A 21120-nucleotide genomic window follows, 5' to 3' on the forward strand; every position below is an offset into this window, starting at 1 on the left:
GACCACTACAGCAGTCCAGGATGCTTGTTGCCAGTGTTACAAGGACTACATAGTTCCATTATAACAACAGAAAATGCTGGAAAACCCAGCAGGTCAGGCAACATCCGTGGAGAGAGAAACAGAGTCAACATTTTGGGTCGAAACCCTTCGTCAGGACTGAGAAAAAAAGAGCAGGAAATGAAAAGATTAAAAGGCAGTTTGGGGGCTGGGGAATGGGGGAGGGGATGAAAGAAGAGACATTAAGAGATATTCAAGGTGAGACGAGATAGTAATAGGCCAGGTAAAGAAACAGACAATGGCTCTAGATGAAGTGTGAAATGCGCTGGCAGAGTGAGAGACAGTTGCCATGTGGGAGAGAAAAAAGGAAAAGTCACAAACCAAAAGTGTGGATAAAAAATATAAAAATATAATAGGTGCCGAGGTTATGATCTGAAATTGTTGAACTCGATATTGAGTCCAGAAGGCTGTAAAGTGCCTAATCGGAAGATGAGGTGCTGTTCCTCGAGTTTACGCTGAGCTTCCGTGGAAGAGGCCGCAGACGCTGAGGTCTGAGTGGGAATGGAGCGGTGAATTGAAATGACAGGCGACCGGAAGCTCGGGGTCACCCTTACGGACTGAACAGAGGTGTTCCGCAAAGTGGTCACCCAATCTGCGTTTGGTCTCCCCAATGTAGAGGAGACCACATCGTGAGCAGCGAATACAGTATACTAGATTGCAAGAAGTACAAGTAAATCGCTGTTTCACCTGGAAGGGGTGTTTGGGGCCCTGGACAGTGGGAAGGGGGGAGGTATATGGGCAGGTGTTACATCTCCTGCGCTTGCATGGGAAGGTGCCGGGCAAAGGGGAAGGGGTGCTGGAGGTGATAGAGGGGTGGACTAGGGTGTCTCGGAGGGAGCGGTCCCTACGGAATGCTGAAAGGGGAGGGGAGGGGAAGATGCGTTTGGTGGTGGGATCACTTTGGAGGTGGCGGAAATGGCGGAGGGTAATCCATTGAATGTGGAGGCTGGTGGGGTGAAAGGTGAGGACAAGGGGAACCCTATCGTGGTTCCGGGAGGGAGGGGCAGGGGTGAGGGCAGAAGTGCGGGAGATAGAACGGACTCGGTCGAGGGCCGTGTCAACCACGGTAGAGGGGAATCCTCGGTTGAGGAAAAAGGAAGACATGTCGGAAGCACTGGTGTGGAAGGCGGCATCGTCGGAGCAGATACAGCGGAGACGGAGAAACTGGGAGAATGGAATAGAGTCCTTACAGGAGGCGGGGTGGGAGGAAGTGTAGTCCAACTAGCTGTGGGAGTCAGTGGGCTTGTAGTGAATGTTGGTCAATAACCTATCCCCAGAGATGGAGACGGAGAAGTCGAGGAAGGGAAGGGAAGAGTTGGAGATGGACCATGTGAAGGTGAGGGAAGGGTGGAAATTGGGAGGCAAAGTGAATGAAATTGTCTAGTTTAGGGCGAGAGCAAGAAATGGCACCGATACGGTCATCAATGTACCGGAAAAAGAGGTGAGGGAGGGGACCCGAGTAGGACTGGAACAAAGATTGTTCCACATATCCCACGAAAAGGCAGACATAGCTAGGACCCATAGCAACACCTTTAATTTGGAGGAAATGAGTGGAGTCAAAGGAGAAGTTGTTCAATGTGAGAACAAGTTCAGCCAGGCGGAGGAGGGTGGTGGTGGATGGGGACTGGTTGGGCCTCTGTTCAAGGAAGAAGCGGAGCGCCCTCAGGCCATCCTGGTGGGGGATGGAGGTGTAGAGGGATTGTATGTCCATGGTGAAAAGGAGGCGGTTGGGGCCAGGAAACTGGAAACTGTTAAAGTGACGGAGGGCGTTAGAAGAGTCGCGGATGTAGGTGGGAAGAGACTGGACAAGGGGAGAAAAAATAGAGTCGAGATAGGAAGAGATAAGTTCCGTGGGACAAGAACAGGCTGAAACGATGGGTCTACCAGGGCAGTCCTGTTTGTGGATCTTGGGAAGGAGGTAGAAGCGGGCTGTGCAGGGTTGGGGAACTATGAGGTTGGTGGCCGTGGGGGGGGGAAGATCTCCAGAGGAGATGAGGTCAGTGACAGTCTTGGAACATTAGTCTGTCTGGAACAGTGAACCCAGGAGGTTTGCTTGCAATATCAGGAATGCCAGCACAGGTGTTCTGGGATTCGCTCAGATGACTTGTAATGTGTTTAAACGGTGAGAATTTATAATTATGATTTAAACATCTAGATGAGATTCCTGTCTGATAATAACTCCCATGTATTAGTTTTTTATATATACACACATAAACTACAGTATTGGTGGATTGATTCTGTTTTTTTGCCAGCTCTGAGTACTGTGATGGATAGTAACAGCCAGGAGGACACTTTATGATGATAGAATCAGTGCACATTCATCAAGCTGAAGCTGATTATTAAGATGTAACAGTGATAAAATTGCAGTACAATGATTCTGTTATATTTAGTAAAATCAAATTGCAAGATGATTTTCAGGTGCACCAACATAGGTTTCCATTTAAGATTTTTCAAAAACTGTATTATAGTCATCAGGAAAATTCGAGGTATTCCGAAAATCTTGATTTTTTTGAAGTAATGGAAACCTGCTCTCTCTAATTTATAACCAACATATTCCTGAGTACTGTGCCAAACAAATAGCATCTACATTATTGAGCAACTCAAAATATTTAATTTGCTTTCCACCAACAAGGACTTACAGAAGGAATTATTGATTAATGTTGTGATGTATTTAGTTCAGTGTGACATTGCTCCAGTGTTATAGTTAGGAGGATAAATAACCAAGTGTTACAAAAGATCACACAGAGGCTTGGTCAAGACAGTATGCCACTGTCTAGTAATCAGATCAGCTATATTTATCTAAATACCAGTACATAAATACTGTGGCAACAAGAGCAGGTCAGAGGCTAGGTATTCTGCGGCGAGTGTCTCACCTCCTGACTCCCCAAAGCCTTTCCACCATCTACAAGGCACAAGTCAGGAGTGTGATGGAATACTCTCCACTTGTCTGGATGAGTGCAGCTCCAACATTCAAGAAGCTCGACACCATCCAGGACAAAGCAGCCCGCTTGATTGGCACCCCATCCACCACCTTAAAACATTCAGTCACTCCACCACCAGCATACCGTGGCTGCAGTGTGTACCATCTACAAGATGCACTGCAGCAACTCGCCAAGGCTTCTTCGGCAGCACCTCCCAAACCCACGACCTCTTCCACCTAGAAGGACAAGGGCAGCCAGCGCATGGGAACACCGCCACCTCCAAGTTCCCCTCCAAGTCACACACCATCCTGACTTAGAAGTATATCGCCAATCCTTCATTGTCGCTGGGTCAAAATCCTGGAACTCCCTACCTAACAGCACTGTGGGAGTACCATCACCACACGGACTGCAGCGGTTCAAGAAGGCAGCTCACCATCACCTTCTCAAAGACAATTAGAGATGGGCAATAAATGCTGGCATTGCCAGCGACGCCCTGATCCGATAAACACATTTTAAAAAAGTCAGCACATCTGTATTGCTGTTGACATTTCCTTACAAATATTTCAGTTGTGTTTGGAAGCACTAACTCTAATACAATAGTCTCAAAATGGCCATGAAAACATATTAAATTGGGTGAAAAAATATTCCTTTGAACATTTTGTCACTGATACCGTAATAAGGTTTTCCCCTCTGAAAGGTATGCCCTAAAACTGTTAGATACATAGATACATAGAAGATAGGAGCAGGAGTAGGCCATTCGGCCCTTCGTGCCTGCTCCGCCATTTAATGAGATCATGGCTGATCCTTTAATTCAGTATCCCGTCCCCGCCTTCTCTCCGTAACCCTTAACCCCTTTTGCCCGTAGAAATATATCTAATTCCCTCTTAAATATATTTAATGAGCTGGCGTACACTGCCCTCTGTGGCAATGAGTTCCACAGGTTCACCACTCTCTGAGTGAAGAAATTCCCCCTCATCTCTGTCCTAAATGGTTTAGCCCTTATCCTTAAATTATGTCCTCTAGTTCTGTTTTCACCCGCCAAGGGAAACATTCCTTCTGCATCCAGTCTGTCTAGACCTGTCAGAATTTTATACACTTCTATGAGGTCCCCTCTCAATCTTCTAAACTCCAGTGTGTACATCCCTAAACTACATAGTCTCTCCTCATAGGTCATTCCCGCCATTCCTGGTATCAGCCTGGTGAATCGCCGCTGCACCCCCTCCATGGCAAGAACATCCTTCCTCAGATGAGGCGACCAAAACTGTACACAGTACTCGAGGTGTGGTCTCACCAGTGCCCTGTACAGCTGCAGCAAGGTATCCCTGTTCCTGTATTCTAACCCTTTTGCTATGAAGGCCAGCATACCGTTTGCCTTCTTGACCGCCTGTTGCACCTGCATGCTCGCCTTCAGTGACTGGTGTACAAGAACACCCAGGTCTCTCTGTACTTCCCCCTCTCCCAATCTATTGCCATTTAAATAATAATTTGCCCTCCCGTTCCTGCACCCAAGGTGGATAACTTCGCACTTGTCCACATTATAGTGCATCTGCCATTTATCCGCCCAATCGCCCAGTCTGTCCAAATCGCTCTGGAGCTTCCTGGTCTCTTCCTCTGAGCCCACCCCACCTCCTAGTTTAGTGTCGTCTGCAAATTTGGAAATGCTGCATCCGACTCCCTGATCCAGGTCATTAATGTAAATTGTGAACAGCTGGGGGCCCAGGACAGATCCCTGTGGTACCCCACTTGTTACTGCCTGCCATTCAGAAAATGAGCCGTTTATTCCAACTCTCTGTTTTCTATCTGACAGCCAGTTCCCTATCCACGCCAAAACTTTCCCCTTTGAACTTTTTGTTGTATGAAAAGACAGAATGTCAGCTCAATGAAAGTATTAAGGTTTTACATTTTTTAGTGATGGTTCTTGAAGTCAACATTCAAATTCAAGTTTTATTTTTATTCGACCATCTCGTCCCTGACTTTCTTCCATTTACATGAGATAACCATAGCTGTTATCAATCTCAATTGCCAAACCACCAGGAAGATTCATGAGTATCTCTGGAGCAGACTATCTCTTGGCTAAAGGGTGCCGGGACCAATGTTGCCCAGCTGCGACCAGCACAGCAAAGAATTGAACCTGATTGGTACACCATGCAGTGCCTTTATCCTCTGCACGAGAAGAACTACTTTAATCACCAAAAGACTTTTTCCCTATAAGTGTACGATAGTATCTTACTCTTCAATGCTTCTTTCATTTGTGCTTTTCTGTTGGCGGCATGATACCAGATGATTTCCACAGCATCTTTTGAATGGATTCTTCTTTGGTTAAGGAAGTACTCCACTGCATTTTCTCCGCCACTACCTAACCAACATAACAGTTTTACTTTAGCATATGACAAAGTAATTAGAAAGAAAAAACATTCACATTTATCTTTCACATCTGTGGGACGCCCCAAAATGCTTCACATTGAATAATAAGAACAGCACTAGGAGAATGAGGGGGCGGTGAAAAGTTTTTTTCACAAAAGAGCATTATTAGAAATGAGAATGCCTTGCCACAAGTGGCTATTGAGGCACAGACTAAAATATAATTTTAAAAGGAAATTGAGTAAGTGCTTAAAAAAATATAAAAACAAACTTGGAGGCTAGGGAAATGGAATTAAAGTAAATAGCTATAGTTGGAGAGCGGGCACTGGCACAGGTGCAATAGACCCCTTCTGTGTTGGAATTTCTATGAAATACAGGGGAGATGAACAGTGCTCAAAAGCAGCTGCACAAGCTAAGCACCAAAATTGCTTTAGGCAGCCACAAAGCCCACACCTAACCAGTGGCAGGAATATAGCCGATACAGCAGTTTGTCAGTAAATTCCAATATATTTATTTTTATTAAATGATCAGAACCCTCTCTGTGAGTGTTTGAAATGGTCACAGAGGCACCTTTCTGATTGTACATGATCAGTAACTCTAACCTGTGAAACTTGAGTCTCTCCCACCTCGAGCCTCTGAACCGTGGTCAATCTGGCAATGCCTCAATTACTTACACACTGGTCATTCAAAAGTAATGTTGCAGAAGTGGGGTTACAATGACAGTAATTCAGTGATGTGCAACTGTGGTGATGAGCCTCAAATGATGGTCCATCTGCTCCGCTGCCAGCTCCTGTCTGAGTCCTATAATGCAACTGACATTGCCAAATACAATGGCAATGCCAAGGCCCCATAGGCCATAAAAAGCAAACCAGCACAACAACAACAACTTGCATTTATATAGCTCCTTTGACATAGTAAATGTCCCAAGGGGCTTCACATGAGCGTTATCAAACAAAATGTGACATCTAGCCACATAAGGAGAAATTAGGGCAGATGACCAAAAGCAAGGTCAAAGAGCTAGGTTTTAAGGAGCATCTTAAAGGAGGTGAGGTAGAGAAGCAGAGAAGTTTAGGGAGGGAATTCCAGAGTTTAGGGCCTTGGCAGCTGAAGGCACGACCGCCAATGGTGGAGCGATTACAATTGTGGATGTGCAAGAAGCCAGAATTGGAGGAGCACAGAGATGTTGGAGGGTTGTAGGTTACACCGATAGGGAGGGGTGAGACCATGAAGGGATTTGAAATCAAAGATGAGTATTTTAAATTTGAGGTGTTACCAGACTGGGAGCCAATGTAGATCAGCAATCACAGGGCGAATGGGGCTTGATGCGAATTAGGATACAGGTGGCAGAGTTTTGGATAAGCTCAGGTTTATGTAGGGTGGAAGATGGGAGGCCGGCCAGTCAAGTCCGGAGGTGACAAAGGCATGGATGAGGGTTTCAGCAGCAGATGAGCTAGTGCAGGGCGGAACGGGCGATATTACAGAGGTGGAAGTAAGCGATCCACCTCTGGAATGGAGCAGATACGTGTTTGGAAGCTCATCTCGCTCGGGGTCAAATAAGACACCAAGTTTGTGAATGGTCTGGTTCAGCCTCAGACAGTTGCCAGGGAATAGGATGGAGTCGGTGGCTAGGGGACAGAGTTTGTGTTGGGGACTGAAGACAATGGCTTTGGTCTTCCCAATATTTAGTTGGAGGAAATTTCTGATCTTCCAGTACTGGATTTCGGACAAGCAGTGTGACAAATCACAGACAATGGAGGGGTCAAGAGAGGTGGAGGTGAGGTAGAGCTAGATGTCAACAGCGTATATGTAGAACCTGACACTGTGTTTTCGGATGATGTCGCCAAGGGCAGCATGAAAATAGGAGGGGGCAAACGACAGATTCTTGGGGGACACCAGGAGTAATGATGCGGGAGCGGGAAGAGATGCCATTGCAGGTGATTCTCTGGCTACGACAGGATAGACAAGAATGAACCAGACCAGGGCAGTCTCACCCAGCTGGATGACGGAGGAGAGGCGTTGGAAGAGGATGGTGTGGTCAACTCATAGAGTCATAGAGTTATACAGCACAGAAAGAGGCCCTTCGGCCCATCGCGTCCGCGCCGGCCATGAAGCCCTGTCTAATCTAATCCCATTTTCCAGCATTTGGTCCGTAGCCTTGTATGCTATGGCATTTCAAGTGCTCATCCAAATGCTTCTTGAATGTTGTGAGGGTTCCTGCCTCTACCACCCTTTCAGGCAGTGAGTTCCAGATTCCAACCACCCTCTGGGTGAAAAGGCTTTTCCTCAAATCCCCTCTAAACCTCCTGCCCCTTACCTTGAATCTATGCCCCCTTGTTATTGACCCCTCTACTAAGGGGAAAAGTTCCTTTCTATCCACCCTATCTATGCCCCTCATAATTTTGTATACCTCAATCAGGTCCCCCCTCAGCCTTCTCTGCTCCAAGGAAAACAACCCCAGCCTGTCCAGTCTTTCTTCATAGCTGAAGCGCTCCAGCCCAGGTAACATCCTGGTAAATCTCCTCTGCACCCTCTCCAAAGCAATCACATCCTTCCTATAGTGTGGCGACCAGAACTGCACACAGTACTCCAGCTGTGGCCTTACCAGCGTTTTGTACAGCTCAATCATAACCTCCCTGCTCTTATATTCTATGCCTCGGCTAATGAAGGCAAGTATCCCATATGCCTTTTTAACCACCTTATCCACCTGTTCTACTGCCTTCAGGGATCTATGTACATGCACACCAAGGTCCCTCTGATCCTCTGTCTTTCCTAGGGTCTTACCATTCATTGTGTATTCCCTTGCCTTGTTAGTCCGTCCAAAATGCATCACCTCACACTTTTCAGGGTTAAATTCCATTTGCCACTGTTCCGCCCATCTGACCAACCCATCTATATCGTCCTGTAGCCTGAGGCTTCACGCCTCGCTATTTACCACCCCACCAATTTTCGTGTCATCTGCGAACTTACTGATCATACCTTTTACATTCACATCCAAATCATTAATGTAGACCACAAACAGCAAGGGACCCAGCACCGATCCCTGCGGTACCCCACTGGACACAGGCTTCCAGTCACAAAAACAACCTTCCACCATCACCCTCTGCCTTCTGCCACTAAGCCAGTTTTGGATCCAATGTGCCAAGGCACCCTGGATCCCATGGGCTCTTACCTTCCTGACCAGTCTCCTATGCGGGACTTTATCAAAAGCCTTACTGAAATCCATGTAAACCACATCCATTGCACTACCCTCATCCACACACCTAGTCACCCCCTCGAAAAATTCAATCAAATTGGTCAGACATGGTCTTCCCTTGACAAAGCCATGCTGGCTATCCCTAATTAATCCCTGCCTCTCCAAGTGGAGACCAATTCTGTCCCTCAGAATTTTTTCCAATAATTTCCCTACCACTGATGTTAGGCTCACTGGCCTGTAATTCCCTGGTTTATCCCTACTACCCTTCTTGAATAATGGTACTACGTTAGCTGTTCTCCAGTCCTCTGGCACATCTCCTGTGGCCAGAGAGGTTCTGAAAATGTGTGTCAGAGCCCCTGCAATCTCCTCCTTTGCCTCACATAGTAGCCTGGGATACATCTCGTCCGGGCCTGGGGATTTATCCACTTTTAAGCCTGCTAAAACCGCTAGTACCTCCTCCCTCTCGATGCTAATATGTTCAAGTATATCACAGTCCCCCTGCCCGATTTCTATGTCCACATCGTTCTTCTCCATAGTGAACACAGATGCAAAAAATTCATTTAAAACCCCACCTACATCCTCTGGCTCTACACAGTTTGCCACTTTGGTCCCTAATGGGCCCTACTCTTTCCCTAGTTATCCTCTTGCCCTTAATATACTTATAAAACACCTTAGGATTTTCCTTTATTTTGCTCGCCAGTGTTATTTCATGGCCCCTCCTCGCTCTCCTAATTTCTTTTTTAAGTATCTCCCTGCACTTTTTATACTCCTCTAGGGCTTCCTCTGTCTTTAGTCCTTTGTATCTGCCAAAAGCCCCCCTTTTTTTCCTAATCCATTCTCGTATATCCCTTGTCATCCAAGGTTCCCTGGGCTTGTTGGTCCCACCCTTGACCTTTACGGGAACATGTTGCCATTGTACTCTCTCAATTTCCTTTCTGAAAGACTCCCATTGCTCCGATGTGGATTTTCCTTCAAGTAGCTGATCCCAGTCCACATTGGCCAGATCCTGCCTTATCATATTAAAATCGGCCTTCCCCCAATTTAGAACCTTTATTTCTGGTCCATCCTTGTCCTTTTCCATGACTACCTTAAATCTCACCGAATTATGGTCACTGTCACCAAAGTGCTCACCTACTAACACTTCTACCACTTGCCCGGCCACATTCCCTAGAATTAGGTCCAGTACCGTCCCCTCTCTTGTAGGACTTTCTACATGCTGGCTCAAAAAGCTCTCCTGGATGCACTTTAAGAATTCTGCACCCTCTAAGCCTTTCACACTGACTATCCCAGTTAATATTGGGGAAGTTGAAATCCCCCACTATAATTACCCTATTATTTGCACACTTCTCTGAGATTTGCCTACATATCTGTTCCTCTATCTCCCCCTGGCTGTTTGGGGACCTATAGTACACTCCCAGCAAAGTGCTAGCCCCCTTTTTGTTTTTAAGTTCAACCCATATGGCCTCATTAGAGGAACCTGTTAATATATCATCCCTCCTTACAGCAGTAATTGTCTCCTTAATTAATATTGCGACACCCCCTCCTCTTTTACCACCCCCCCCCCTCTGTCTCGCCTGAAGATTCTATACCCCGGAATATTGAGCTGCCAGTCTTGCCCCTCCCTCAACCATGTCTCCGTGATAGCAACAATATCATACTCCCATGTGTTCATCAACAACTTCAGTTCATCCACCTTATTCGTAAGACTTCTTGCATTAAAATAAATGCCATTTAGCCTTGCCCTACTCCCTTGTGCCGTTACATATTTGCTCTACCTTCCAGTCTGACTTGTTTTTTCCTCTATATTTGGCTGTACATCACCCCCTATTATAGCTCCACTCTGTATCCCATCCCCCTGCCAAGTTAGTTTAAACCCCCCCCGAACAGTGCTAGCAAACCTCCCCGCAAGGATATTTGTCCCATTCTGGTTCAGGTGCAACCTGTCCGACTTGTACAAGTCCCACCTTCCCCAGAAGCAGGCCCAGTGATCCAGGAAACTAAAGCCCTCCCTCCTGCACCAACTCTTTAGCCACGCATTCATCTGCTCTATCCTCCTATTCCTATACTCACTAGCACGTGGCACCGGGAGTAATCCAGAGATTACAACCTTTGAGGTCCTGCTCTTTAGTCTGCTACCTAGCTCCCTAATTTCTTGCTGCAGGACCTCATCCCTCTTCCTACCTATGTCATTGGTCCCAATGTGAACCACAACCTCTGACTGTTCACCCTCCCCCTTCAGAATGCCCTGCAGCTGTTCAGTGACATCCTTGACCCTGGCACCAGGGAGGCAACAAACCATCCTGGAGTCACGTCTACGGCCACAGAAACGCCTATCTGTTCCCCTTACGATAGAATCCCCTACCACTATTGCTCTCCCACTCTTTTTCCTCCCTTCCTGAGCAGCAGAAGCACCCCTGGTGTCAAAGGCTGCAGACAGGTTGAGAAGGAAGAGGGATAGTTTAACATGGTCAGTCACATAGGATGTCATTTGTGACTTTGATAATATGGCAAAGGTGGAAACCGGATTGGAGAGATTCAAACATGGAGTTCTGGGGAAGATGGGACACATGGGTTTGGGAGGGGACAACACATTCAAGGACTTTGGAGAGGAAAAGCAATGGGGTTCATTTCTAGAGGGATATAATTGAAAAGCAGACAAGTTATCTTAAACTTGTATGGAACCTTGGAAGATTTAGAGGCACTGGAGATGATGCATAAAAAATATTTACAAGGATGATAACAGAACTGAGAGGTTATATCTATACGACAGATTGAACAGGCTGCGGCTCTTATCTCTAGAAAATAGAAGGTTAAGAGGTCTTTAAGGTTATGAAAGGAATTGATAGGGTAGACATAGAGAAGTTTCCACTTGTGAGACCATAACTAGGGGCCATAACTAAGATTGTCACTAATAAATACAGTAAGGAATTCAGAAGAAACCTCTTTACCAAGAGAGCAGTAAGAATTTGGAACTCTACTGAAAGAAGTAGTTGAGGGGACAAGCATAGATGAGGGGAAGCTAGATAAGCACATGAGGGAGGAAGGAATAGGAGGATATGCTGATAGAGTTAGGTGAGGAAGGAGGCTCGAGTGACGCATAAACACCGGTATGGACAAGATGGGCCGAATAGCCTGTTGCTGCGAATTACATTCTGTGTAATTAGCTGATGGGAATGAGGAAACAAAAGCTTTGACGAAAGAAAATTTCTGTTGTCTCGAAATCGGAGTATAAATGCCCGTGTGTAAGAGAGGCCCACACACGAAGCCGCCGCGCTCCGTCCAACCTGACCCTCAGGGGGCCGGAAGCTGCTCTTGGAAACGCACCGTCTAACGGCGCGGCCCAACTCGACTGGTAATGAACCTATAAAAGGGGTGCAGGATCTGCGGGGAGGTGCGGCCTGTGGCTCCCCTGGTGATTACCTGGCGGGCGCTCTCCCATCCTGTGCCAGGCCCGGAGCCGCGGGCAGGGCAGCGGGAGCTGGCTGCGCGCGCACCCGCCGCACTGTCACTGTCCCAGCCTGGGGCTGCTGCACCCCGAGACATTGCAACAGGGAACCTGGGCCAGCTGTTCTCCTCTATCCCTTTACCAACCCATTCTTTCAACCACCTTTCCTTAAATGTCGCTGCTTCAATCACTGACTGCAATTGTGCTTTCCACAGCCTTACAACCCTCTTGTTTAAAAGCGTTTCTCCTGCTCCCTGTCATAAATCTCTTACATTTGTTCTTGCATCTATTTTCTCCTCGACCCCTCAATCACTGGAAATAGTCAGTTTCTTTCTAAGTCTCATCCCTTCATAAATTTTAAACAGCTCTATTAAATCACCTTTTTAGCTTGGCTGTTCCAATGAAAATACTGCCAGTTTTTCAAGTCTTTCTCCTATAGGGCAGTATCCTTGTGAACTTGTGTTGTACCATCTGTATTGCCTGAAACCGAGTGTTATCTTTGCTCTCTAGGATGATCCTGGAGTAGTGTGCCATTTTGGCAAAGGACAGGGAGAAACAATAGCACTTTATGTGGTCCTGCCAGATTTGGTGACAGATGGCTAAAATAGTTGTGTGTCAGATATGCTCAAGTCACATCTCCGCTCATCTTGCGTTACTAAGTTGGACGTTGATTGCTTTTTCTGAGAGCCGGCACAGTAAAAGCTGTAAAAGTCTATCAACTTCCAATCATCAAAGAGCTTCCTATCAGCTTAGGATATCACTTCCTCAAAAATATTAGAGATTGATCAATCAGGAAGTTCCACTTTTGTAATTGTGTTGACTACAATTCACTAGGTTATTTTCATAAGATAATCTTCAAGTTTGTTCCTAATGACAAATTGTTATTGTACTAGTTACTGATGCAAGATTAATGGGCTTGTATTTATCTGGATTTGTATTTACCTGGGGTTGTTCTATGCCTTCTTTGAAAATAGATTGTTTGTTTCCAATCCAGTGGGACCTTCCTGTGCTCATTCACTGACTCATAATAATCATCAGCACTTCATAGATTTCATCCTTAATCTCACTGTGTGACAGCTGTGACTCACTTGGTAGCACTCTCATCTCTGCGTCAGAAGGTTGTGGGTTCAAGTCCCAGTCCAGAGACTTGAGCACAAAATCCAGACAGTACTGAAGGATTGCAGCACTGTTGGAGGTGCCATCTTTCAGATGAGATGTTACACAGGGTCTGCCTATCTCAAGCTGCTGCTACTAAAAGATCTTGATGTTGTAATTTAAAATTTATCCAAAGTTGCAGTAGTGCTACAAACAGCTCTTCCCAAACATCCAGACCCACAAAATTCAAAAGCAGGATGAAGCAATGAGGAAGAAATTTAAGCACAAATAGAACTGAGTTGTCTATGCAGCATAGCTTGGTTTGTCACTGTTTACAGGCCAGATGTGCCCCAAAGGTTATAATTTTGACCTCCCTGGGCCAGATGTTCCCCCACATGGAAGAGCAAAGAAAAATGGCCATCAGATGGGCCATTCTCATGTACCTCATACCAAGAAATCAAATAGGGAATTCAGAAGAAACTTCTTTACCCAGAGAGTGGTGAGAATGTGGAACTCGCTACCACAGGGAGTAATTGAGGCGAATAGTATAGATGCATTTAAGGAGAAGCTAGATAAGCATATGAGGGAGAAAGGAATAGAGGGCTATGCTGATAGAGTTCGATGAGAAAGGATGGGAGGAGGCTCGAGTGGAGCATAAATGCTGGCATGGACTGGTTGGGCCAAATGGCTTGTTTCTGTACTGTATATTCTATGTATTAACCAGTTAAGAGCAGGGCTATGTCCTTCCTTTCAGCTGAGGATAGTAGAGGCAAAGATCACAACAAGGGAGAAAAATAATAATTTGCAAATACAACATAATGGATGATGCACAAAACACTTCTAACATGCATTCACCACAATCACTACAGTCAGTAACCTTAACAGTTCTGAAAGCTGCTATAACAATTGTTCTCCTTCCACATTTTTAAAAGATATATTTCTACTGTAGCACTATGTTCTGAACAAAATGCATGGGTAGGAGAAAGTTAAAGATGTTAACATAGTCATAGGGTTGAAATGGGTAAACAAATATAGGTTTGGTTTAGTTATTCATTATTATGGTTATATAAAAGCACATTAGTGAAGCTTACATAGCAAGTTATGCAAGAAGAGACAAAAGCACTATATTTTTTTCCTAGAGGTGATTATATTTCAACGTCTTATTTACTTTCCAAACAATGTATGAAAATACATTAGTTTACAGTTTACTAAAAGCTCAGTTCAAAGCAGGAAGACCACTTGAAAATCAAACCAGAGATTTTTTTTTAAAGTGAAAAGCGTATTTGCTTTGCTGAATAATGAAGTAAGATATTAAAAATTGGATTTAATAAGGTAAAACAAACCAGGATTCATCTGTAACACCAATATACAAAATGGAGGGAATAGGTTAATTCGTGCTCCGAGTTGAACAATAGAAGTCTGTAAAAGTTGTATAAACCCAGAAGGTTTAAACAGGACTACGGGTTAACTGCTGAGAGATTAAAACTGTCAAAACAACCCCTTAGAAAGAGGGAGAGATATATGGGTTCGGCCACGCGAGTCGACACCTTTGCACTTAAGGGTTTGTTAAGTGTGAAGCGCAACAGGGTTCTATTCTTTTAACTAACTAAAGTGTTTTTGCTCTGTAGAAATAATTCAAGAGAGAGAGACAGAAAGTCTGCGGATTGCCCGCTTTGGAAAGATCTACTATCTTAGAGAAATACTTAAAAAGACCAAGCCATCTGACAACAGCAAATGGACGATCGTAAAGTAATAAAGTTGAGGCCCCTGGGTCATGAGAAAGTAACAGGACCAACTGATAACGAAATGTGAGATTTGTAAGCGACTGGAAGAATGGAATGGCACGGTTTTATAATTACAATTTAACTATAATTCTGTATATGCTAATAAGCTTATCCCCGCCTTTAGGGCAGGGCCTTAATTTTTGTATAACTGTGTGAACCTCAAGAGATTCGGTGGAGTTGGAGCCTTGTGTTGGGACGCAAGAGCCATAGCTCCCCAGGCCTGAATAAACCGTTTTTACTTCAATTATTGGGTCTGTCTTTCTTACATCAAGCCAGTGTTGTCGACTTTGTATATCACTTAGTCCACACTTTGGGGGCTTACATCAATTGGCGACGAGGATGGGATGTGCGTTCTGAACCAGACTCTCGGACAGCGTTAACCTAAGACGGGTGAGTATGTTTTAATTACTACCTGTAAAATTAGGGGTTAATCGCTGGCGAGACATTGAGTCAGAATCGACGTATAAAAGAACTATAAAAAGAAAGACACCTTTAATTGAAGGCGGTTAAAAAGTAAACTGCAGTAGGGGTAGGGGCAGGTAGTTCCCTACCAACCTTTGGGGCAGGTAGTTCCCTAAGGACCGTGAGGCGGGAAAACCTCAGTAGGGGCAGGTAGTTCCCTACCAACCTTTGGGGCAGGTAGTTCCCTAAGGACCGTGAGGCGGGAAAACCTCGGTAGGGGCAGGTAGTTCCCTACCAACCTTTGGGGCAGGTAGTTCCCTAAGGACCGTGAGGCGGGAAAACCTCAGTAGGGGCAGGTAGTTCCCTACCAACCTTTGGGGCAGGTAGTTTCCTAAGGACCGTGAGGTGGTGATACCTCAGTTAGGGGCAGGTAGTTCCCTAAAATCCGTGAGAAGGCGAAATCTCAACAATTGAATGAATGGGTGCACCGTGGTGAGTGAATGAGATAAAACCCTACGGTCATAAAGAGGTTAGAACGGACAAGGGTGAGGTCTGTCCCCAGCACCTAGCCTGAGCCTGAATTAAGAGGACAGTAGTCCCACGTGACGGCCAGGATCAAGTAGGACGCCGGGAGCTACAGACCCCACAGTACCGAAACCTCGGAACTAAAGGGTTGGTGTGTGTCTAACGAAACGAAGTGACTAACAGAAAGCAAGAAACTAACTAAGGTGACGCTATAGGGGCGAACAACGTAGCGTACAAACCTAATTCACCAATACCGTGAATTAAGCATTAAACATAGCAGTTAGTTATGACTAAGAGGGTGGAAGAAGAATCCTCAAGGGACCTGGATTCTATAACCCGACTCCTGGAAAATAAAAAGAAACAGTGCAGAGAGCCAAAGGCTTGGTGGGGAGGAGCTAAAGATAAAGAGGCAACAGATAATGTAAGGAATTGAAACAGAAGGGAGAGATAAAGAAGGAAAAAGATCTAATTTGCAGGCGAACCAATTTGAAACCCCAGCAAAAAAAAAAACAAACAAACAGGGATTTGGAAACTAGGGAAAGCTGTTGAGTCACAGATTTAAAAAGGAAGGAAAAGATAAACTTAAAGCTTTACCAACATGGAAGTTATTAGCATCTGTACCAAGACAAGTAAAACACGAGATTTGCTGAGTGAAAGGAACCTTAGACATATGCTGAAATTACAGTTTGTATAAAAATGTGAGTGTGGATGTTTTCCTGATTAGGAATGTTTAAGAGGTTACAATATTCCTTTGTCTGAAAATCTGTCCGTTAAGAAAAAGAAATGTCTGCTGTGTGTTGTAGCTCCACCCACTTCTCTGTGTTAAAGTAAAAGCATTTAACCCCTTTGTCTTGTCGGGGATTTTGGAAGTTTAAGAATGTGCAAATAAGATTGTGCCCTCAGAATGAAAAAAACCTATTACAATTTAAGTTAAGCTGAAGTGTAAAAACTGAGAAGAGCAACAAAAAGTTTGTTTAATGAAAGATTAAGTTTCAGTCTAAGATCTAACCTTGGAGTTATGAGGTAAATTAACCTATTAAAACCAGACTTTCATTGTGGCCACAGTGAAATTCTGGTTGATGTAAATTGGTGTAGTCCGAATTGAATAAGATAACTCCACTCCGCAAGAATATCTGATAGTGGCAGGTCCCTCTACAATATTTAATTGACTATGGTACTGGAAGCCTTATAGAAGGCGGGACTAGAGTTAAACCTTAGAAAGGTATAGGTAGGGAAGGATGAAGTAGTCGACCTAGGATACATAGTGACACAAGGGAAGAGACAAATGCCCAAAAACAGATGGGAGGGGCATTAGGACTGGCTGCGTGCTTTGATTGCTCGCAAGCTTCTAGGGATGGCAGCAGGAAGGGACCGCGCCAGAGAGGGGAGGGGGATCCGAGGATGTTTGTTGATGCATTGGTAGGGGGCCGACAGTGCAAAATGTTAATAGACACAGGAGCCATAATCTCATTGACAGACTTACCCTTGCCCCGAACGAAACTTTCAGTTAGTATAGCAGGAATCGGTGGACGAAGAATCAGGGCTTATAAGAGCGAAACAGTCTTACTAGAAATTGGATGTATAATAATACCTACACAGTTGTGGGTATGCGAGAACACCGAAGGAACAATCCTAGGGATAGATATACTGCGAGAAGTAGGAGCTTTAGTCGACCCTAAAGCGAATGAAGTGTACTGGCCCCCAGATTATAAGTCAAACAAACAGGCAGCCCCGGGAAACAAAGTAGAAATGGCCCAGCCTATACAGGATTTGATCAAAGGGGGGTAGCCAAAGGAAAATGTGTAAACCTATATAGATAGTCGGAATGCCTTTGGGGTGGTGTCTGATTACATGATAGTGGGAGTAGGCAGGGATATATGACACCAGGAGAAGACCCGTAAGAGACAAGAATATAATCAAGGAATGAGTAGGAACCTCTCTCCTACCCAAAGAGTGCATAATAATAAATTAAAGCACACAAGAGGATGGGCAGCTAAACGAGCAATTGAGAGAGGGAATCTGACCAATGAAGCCCAAATGTTCATGTTGAATCAAAGTGTGAAACCACAACTGTCTCTCAGTCAGGGATGTTTTTTTGAGTTGCGTGAAGTGACGCAATAATGTTTAGCTCCACCTTCAAAAGCCTGCGAAGGAGTTAACCCTTTCCACTGACAGCTGTTTGAGTTCACCAAGCAACAACTTCAGTATTACTGAATAGAATTTAAAGATATTGGACATTAATAAATGTAAATTTCTTAATGTTGAGTTAATATTTCCCCACAGTGATAGAAGGAAAGTTAGGATTTGATAAATGGAAGTTATCTTATAAACTAATTGCAGCACCGTCTCAAACGGCAGGGAGACTGCTTGGGAAGCTGTCCTGTTACCCAAAGATAAATCTGGACAGATAGTTAGAGACATGAGGCCAAAGACCAACAGATTATACGGGATCGAGAACAGGATACACGGGACGACCAGAAGGAGGTCTTAGCAATAGACAGCAAAGTGATAGCAGAAATAATACCAGCCAAATCAGGGCTAGCACCCAGATGGTCAGGACCTTGTGAAGTATTAATGAATAATGACACATGTGCTCATGTAGATGGGTCTGGAATGGGTAAAGGAAGGTGGAAACACTGGACTCAGTTAAAAATATATAAGAAAGACAATGAGTAAACCAGAGATGGTGCCCTTTTTGACAGAGTGAGGAGTATACTAGAAGATATAAAGAATGGGAAGGGGAGTTACTACATATATGATGATAATAGGCTGTGTATGATGATAATATTATATGCCATAGTTTGCATCTTCAGGTATGTCTGGGGACAGAGCCACAGAACAAGAAATGCAGCAGATGTACAGCATTTTGAACTGATAAAATGGATAAGAGCAGAATAATTCTAACTGGCTGGTGACGACCAGCCCCCTTTTTGTAATTACAGGAACATTGGACGTCCGGAATGAGATGGAGCGTCCTCGCCTTGATTCTAGGGATAAATATAAGTATTGCCATTATCGAGGGGGATTAGTAATAAGGAGAACACAGGATGAGGTGTATTTTAGTGTAGCACAGAGAGTTACTAAGCTTGCCATTAATAGGAGTACTTTTGAGATACAAAACAAACCTGGAACTCCCTGTGGGTAAAACAATTAGAGGATCCACAGGAGAAAAAATCTATCTTACAAAGATGTAAGAAACGGGGAGAATTGGAAACGACCGGAGCAGGGTATGCGGCCGGGTTAGCAACAGTTAATAGCTTGGACATAGAAGGAGTAAACGAAGGAGTAGAAGAATTACAAGCAAAAATAGAGAAGTTACTAAAACAAGCTACTGGAAATAGCCAGCAATTGACACTGGCAGGGAAACCAAACAATAATGCAATTGTCGGGGGTGGAAGAGATAGTAGCCCCCCATGCAGAAACAATCAATACAATTATTGATAGACTTAATAATGCTTCTCACCAAACCGATAAGGAACTAATATGTGCAACGTAGGGCTCATGGCTATTGTCGAATGCTCAGCATAACATGAGGCAAATAAATAATGAACAGATCCCTGATTGGATTACTAATAAGGATCTGGAACCTTGGATTGACACAAATAAAAGCCTATGTAAGGAATGTAAAATGGGACAAGTATACCGGGCAGGCGATTGTCTGACCCCATGGACTAAGATGATTGGCTTTGTACTGGCCATCCCACAATTCCCAGAAGGGGGACAACCCCGATACGATGTGATTAATATAGGAGAAGTACAAAGGGAAAGTGGGTTAAATATCATGATGTCCCTACCAAGGCGCTTTGGGAAAGGGATGAAGATAATAAACAGAAGAATGAAACCTAAAGGGGGGTGGTAGTGGACGGGTGCCACCACAAGGGAAGGACATGGGTGTGCATACACCCCCCCACCGAGGGAGACACATCAGAGTACGGATTTACGAAAATTACCAATTGCACCCTCGAGGTTCACCCAAGGGGATACACCGGACCTGGGTAGCATCAAGGAACAATGGGACCTGTTGTGTCACCACAATTGAACAGAAATATGAATATCAAGATATGGCTTATACCATTCCCCAACCAAACCGTTGTATTGGTCTAAAGATACCTATACAGATAGGAAAACCTGGTCATTTGATAATATGAGACTTACTAAAAAGGGTTGAAACTTATGTCATACCAGAGCCCAAGGCAATTCCTAAGTTAGAGGAAGCTTGGCAGAAGTTACGGCAGGAAACGAAGGAAGTTTTAAAGTATTATCACAAAATAGAAGACTTAAAGAAGACAACAGAAAGACATTAGTACAACATTAGAGGAAACTCACCCACTTCCTCATATTTTGATAATTGGGGACCAGGATGGTCGGGGACTGTGGGTGCCTCAGTGATACAAGGCATAATGATATTCCTCTTGATTGTTATTCTGATATATTGTGTATTTTTATTTCTCCAGTGCCTCTGTAACAGAATGAGTAAGGCCGATATTGGTGCGGTGAAATAAGTCGAGCCTGAGGAGGGGCAGGTAGCGATGTTAAGAATGGACAACTCCCCCGCCTCTCCAAGGCAAATGGTGTAAGACGCGATGGGAAGCCCTGAAATTATATGGGATTAATTGGGCATGGTAAATAAAGACCGGGCCGGCCAACCGTAAGATGGAGGTGGCAGAAGGATGGTGGCAGAAGGAGGGTGGTGAATGAGGATTGGTGTGTGATGACAGTCTCGAATTGGCACGTCACACACCCCACGTGGGAATGAGGGACAGGCTTGAGCAGAAAAGCCTCAACCATTAGTGCAGGGTCTAAGGGGCCCCGGGAATGGTTACACCGGACGGAGTGCATAAAGGAAAGCCCACCGTAAAGGAAAGACCACCATACCACAGAGGGGGAAGTCGGCCTCCAAATTGATAAGATATATATACATGTATAACCTAAATTGGTAGAAGGCCAGGGAGTGCACGCTCTGGCAGACACCAGGAAGTGGAAATACATGTTGACCTGTTTGGAGCAATTGTCCAAAGGTCAAAAGGGGGGACTGAAGTAAGATATTAAAAATTGGATTTAATAAGGTAAAACAAACCAGGATTCATCTGTAACACCAATATACAAAATGGAGGGAATAGGTTAATTCGTGCTCCGAGTTGAACAATAGAAGTCTGTAAAAGTTGTATAAGCCCAGATAAGGTTTAAACAGGACTACGGGTTAACTGCTGAGAGATTAAAACTGTCAAAACAACCCCTTAGAAAGAGGGAGAGATATATGGGTTCGGCCACGCGAGTCGACACCTTTGCACTTAAGGGTTTGTTAAGTGTGAAGCTCAACAGGGTTCTATTCTTTTA

General features: G+C 44.7%; 1 protein-coding gene across 6 annotated transcripts in view; it reads right to left on the reverse strand.

Moving 5' to 3' along the window:
• Nucleotides 1-21120, reverse strand: part of fam151b (family with sequence similarity 151 member B) — a 56352-nt gene that overhangs the window by 23672 nt on the left and 11560 nt on the right. For 2 of the 6 annotated variants that reach the window (XM_085989615.1, XM_085989606.1), the window contains exons 1-2: nt 11953-12049; nt 5209-5334 (exon numbers count right to left, since the gene is read on the reverse strand). The exons of 1 other annotated variant lie outside the window; for it this stretch is intronic. In XM_085989615.1, coding sequence (XP_085845741.1) covers nt 5209-5334; nt 11953-11971 — 145 coding nt within the window. In that variant the 5' untranslated portion in view covers nt 11972-12049. 3 more of the 6 variants (XM_085989625.1, XM_085989634.1, XM_085989643.1) reach the window with 3 other exon arrangements.

Source organism: Somniosus microcephalus, chromosome 1 (assembly GCF_052327205.1).
Source record: "Somniosus microcephalus isolate GS21.2 chromosome 1, FLI_Smic_1.0, whole genome shotgun sequence".
Lineage (NCBI taxonomy): Eukaryota > Metazoa > Chordata > Chondrichthyes > Squaliformes > Somniosidae > Somniosus > Somniosus microcephalus.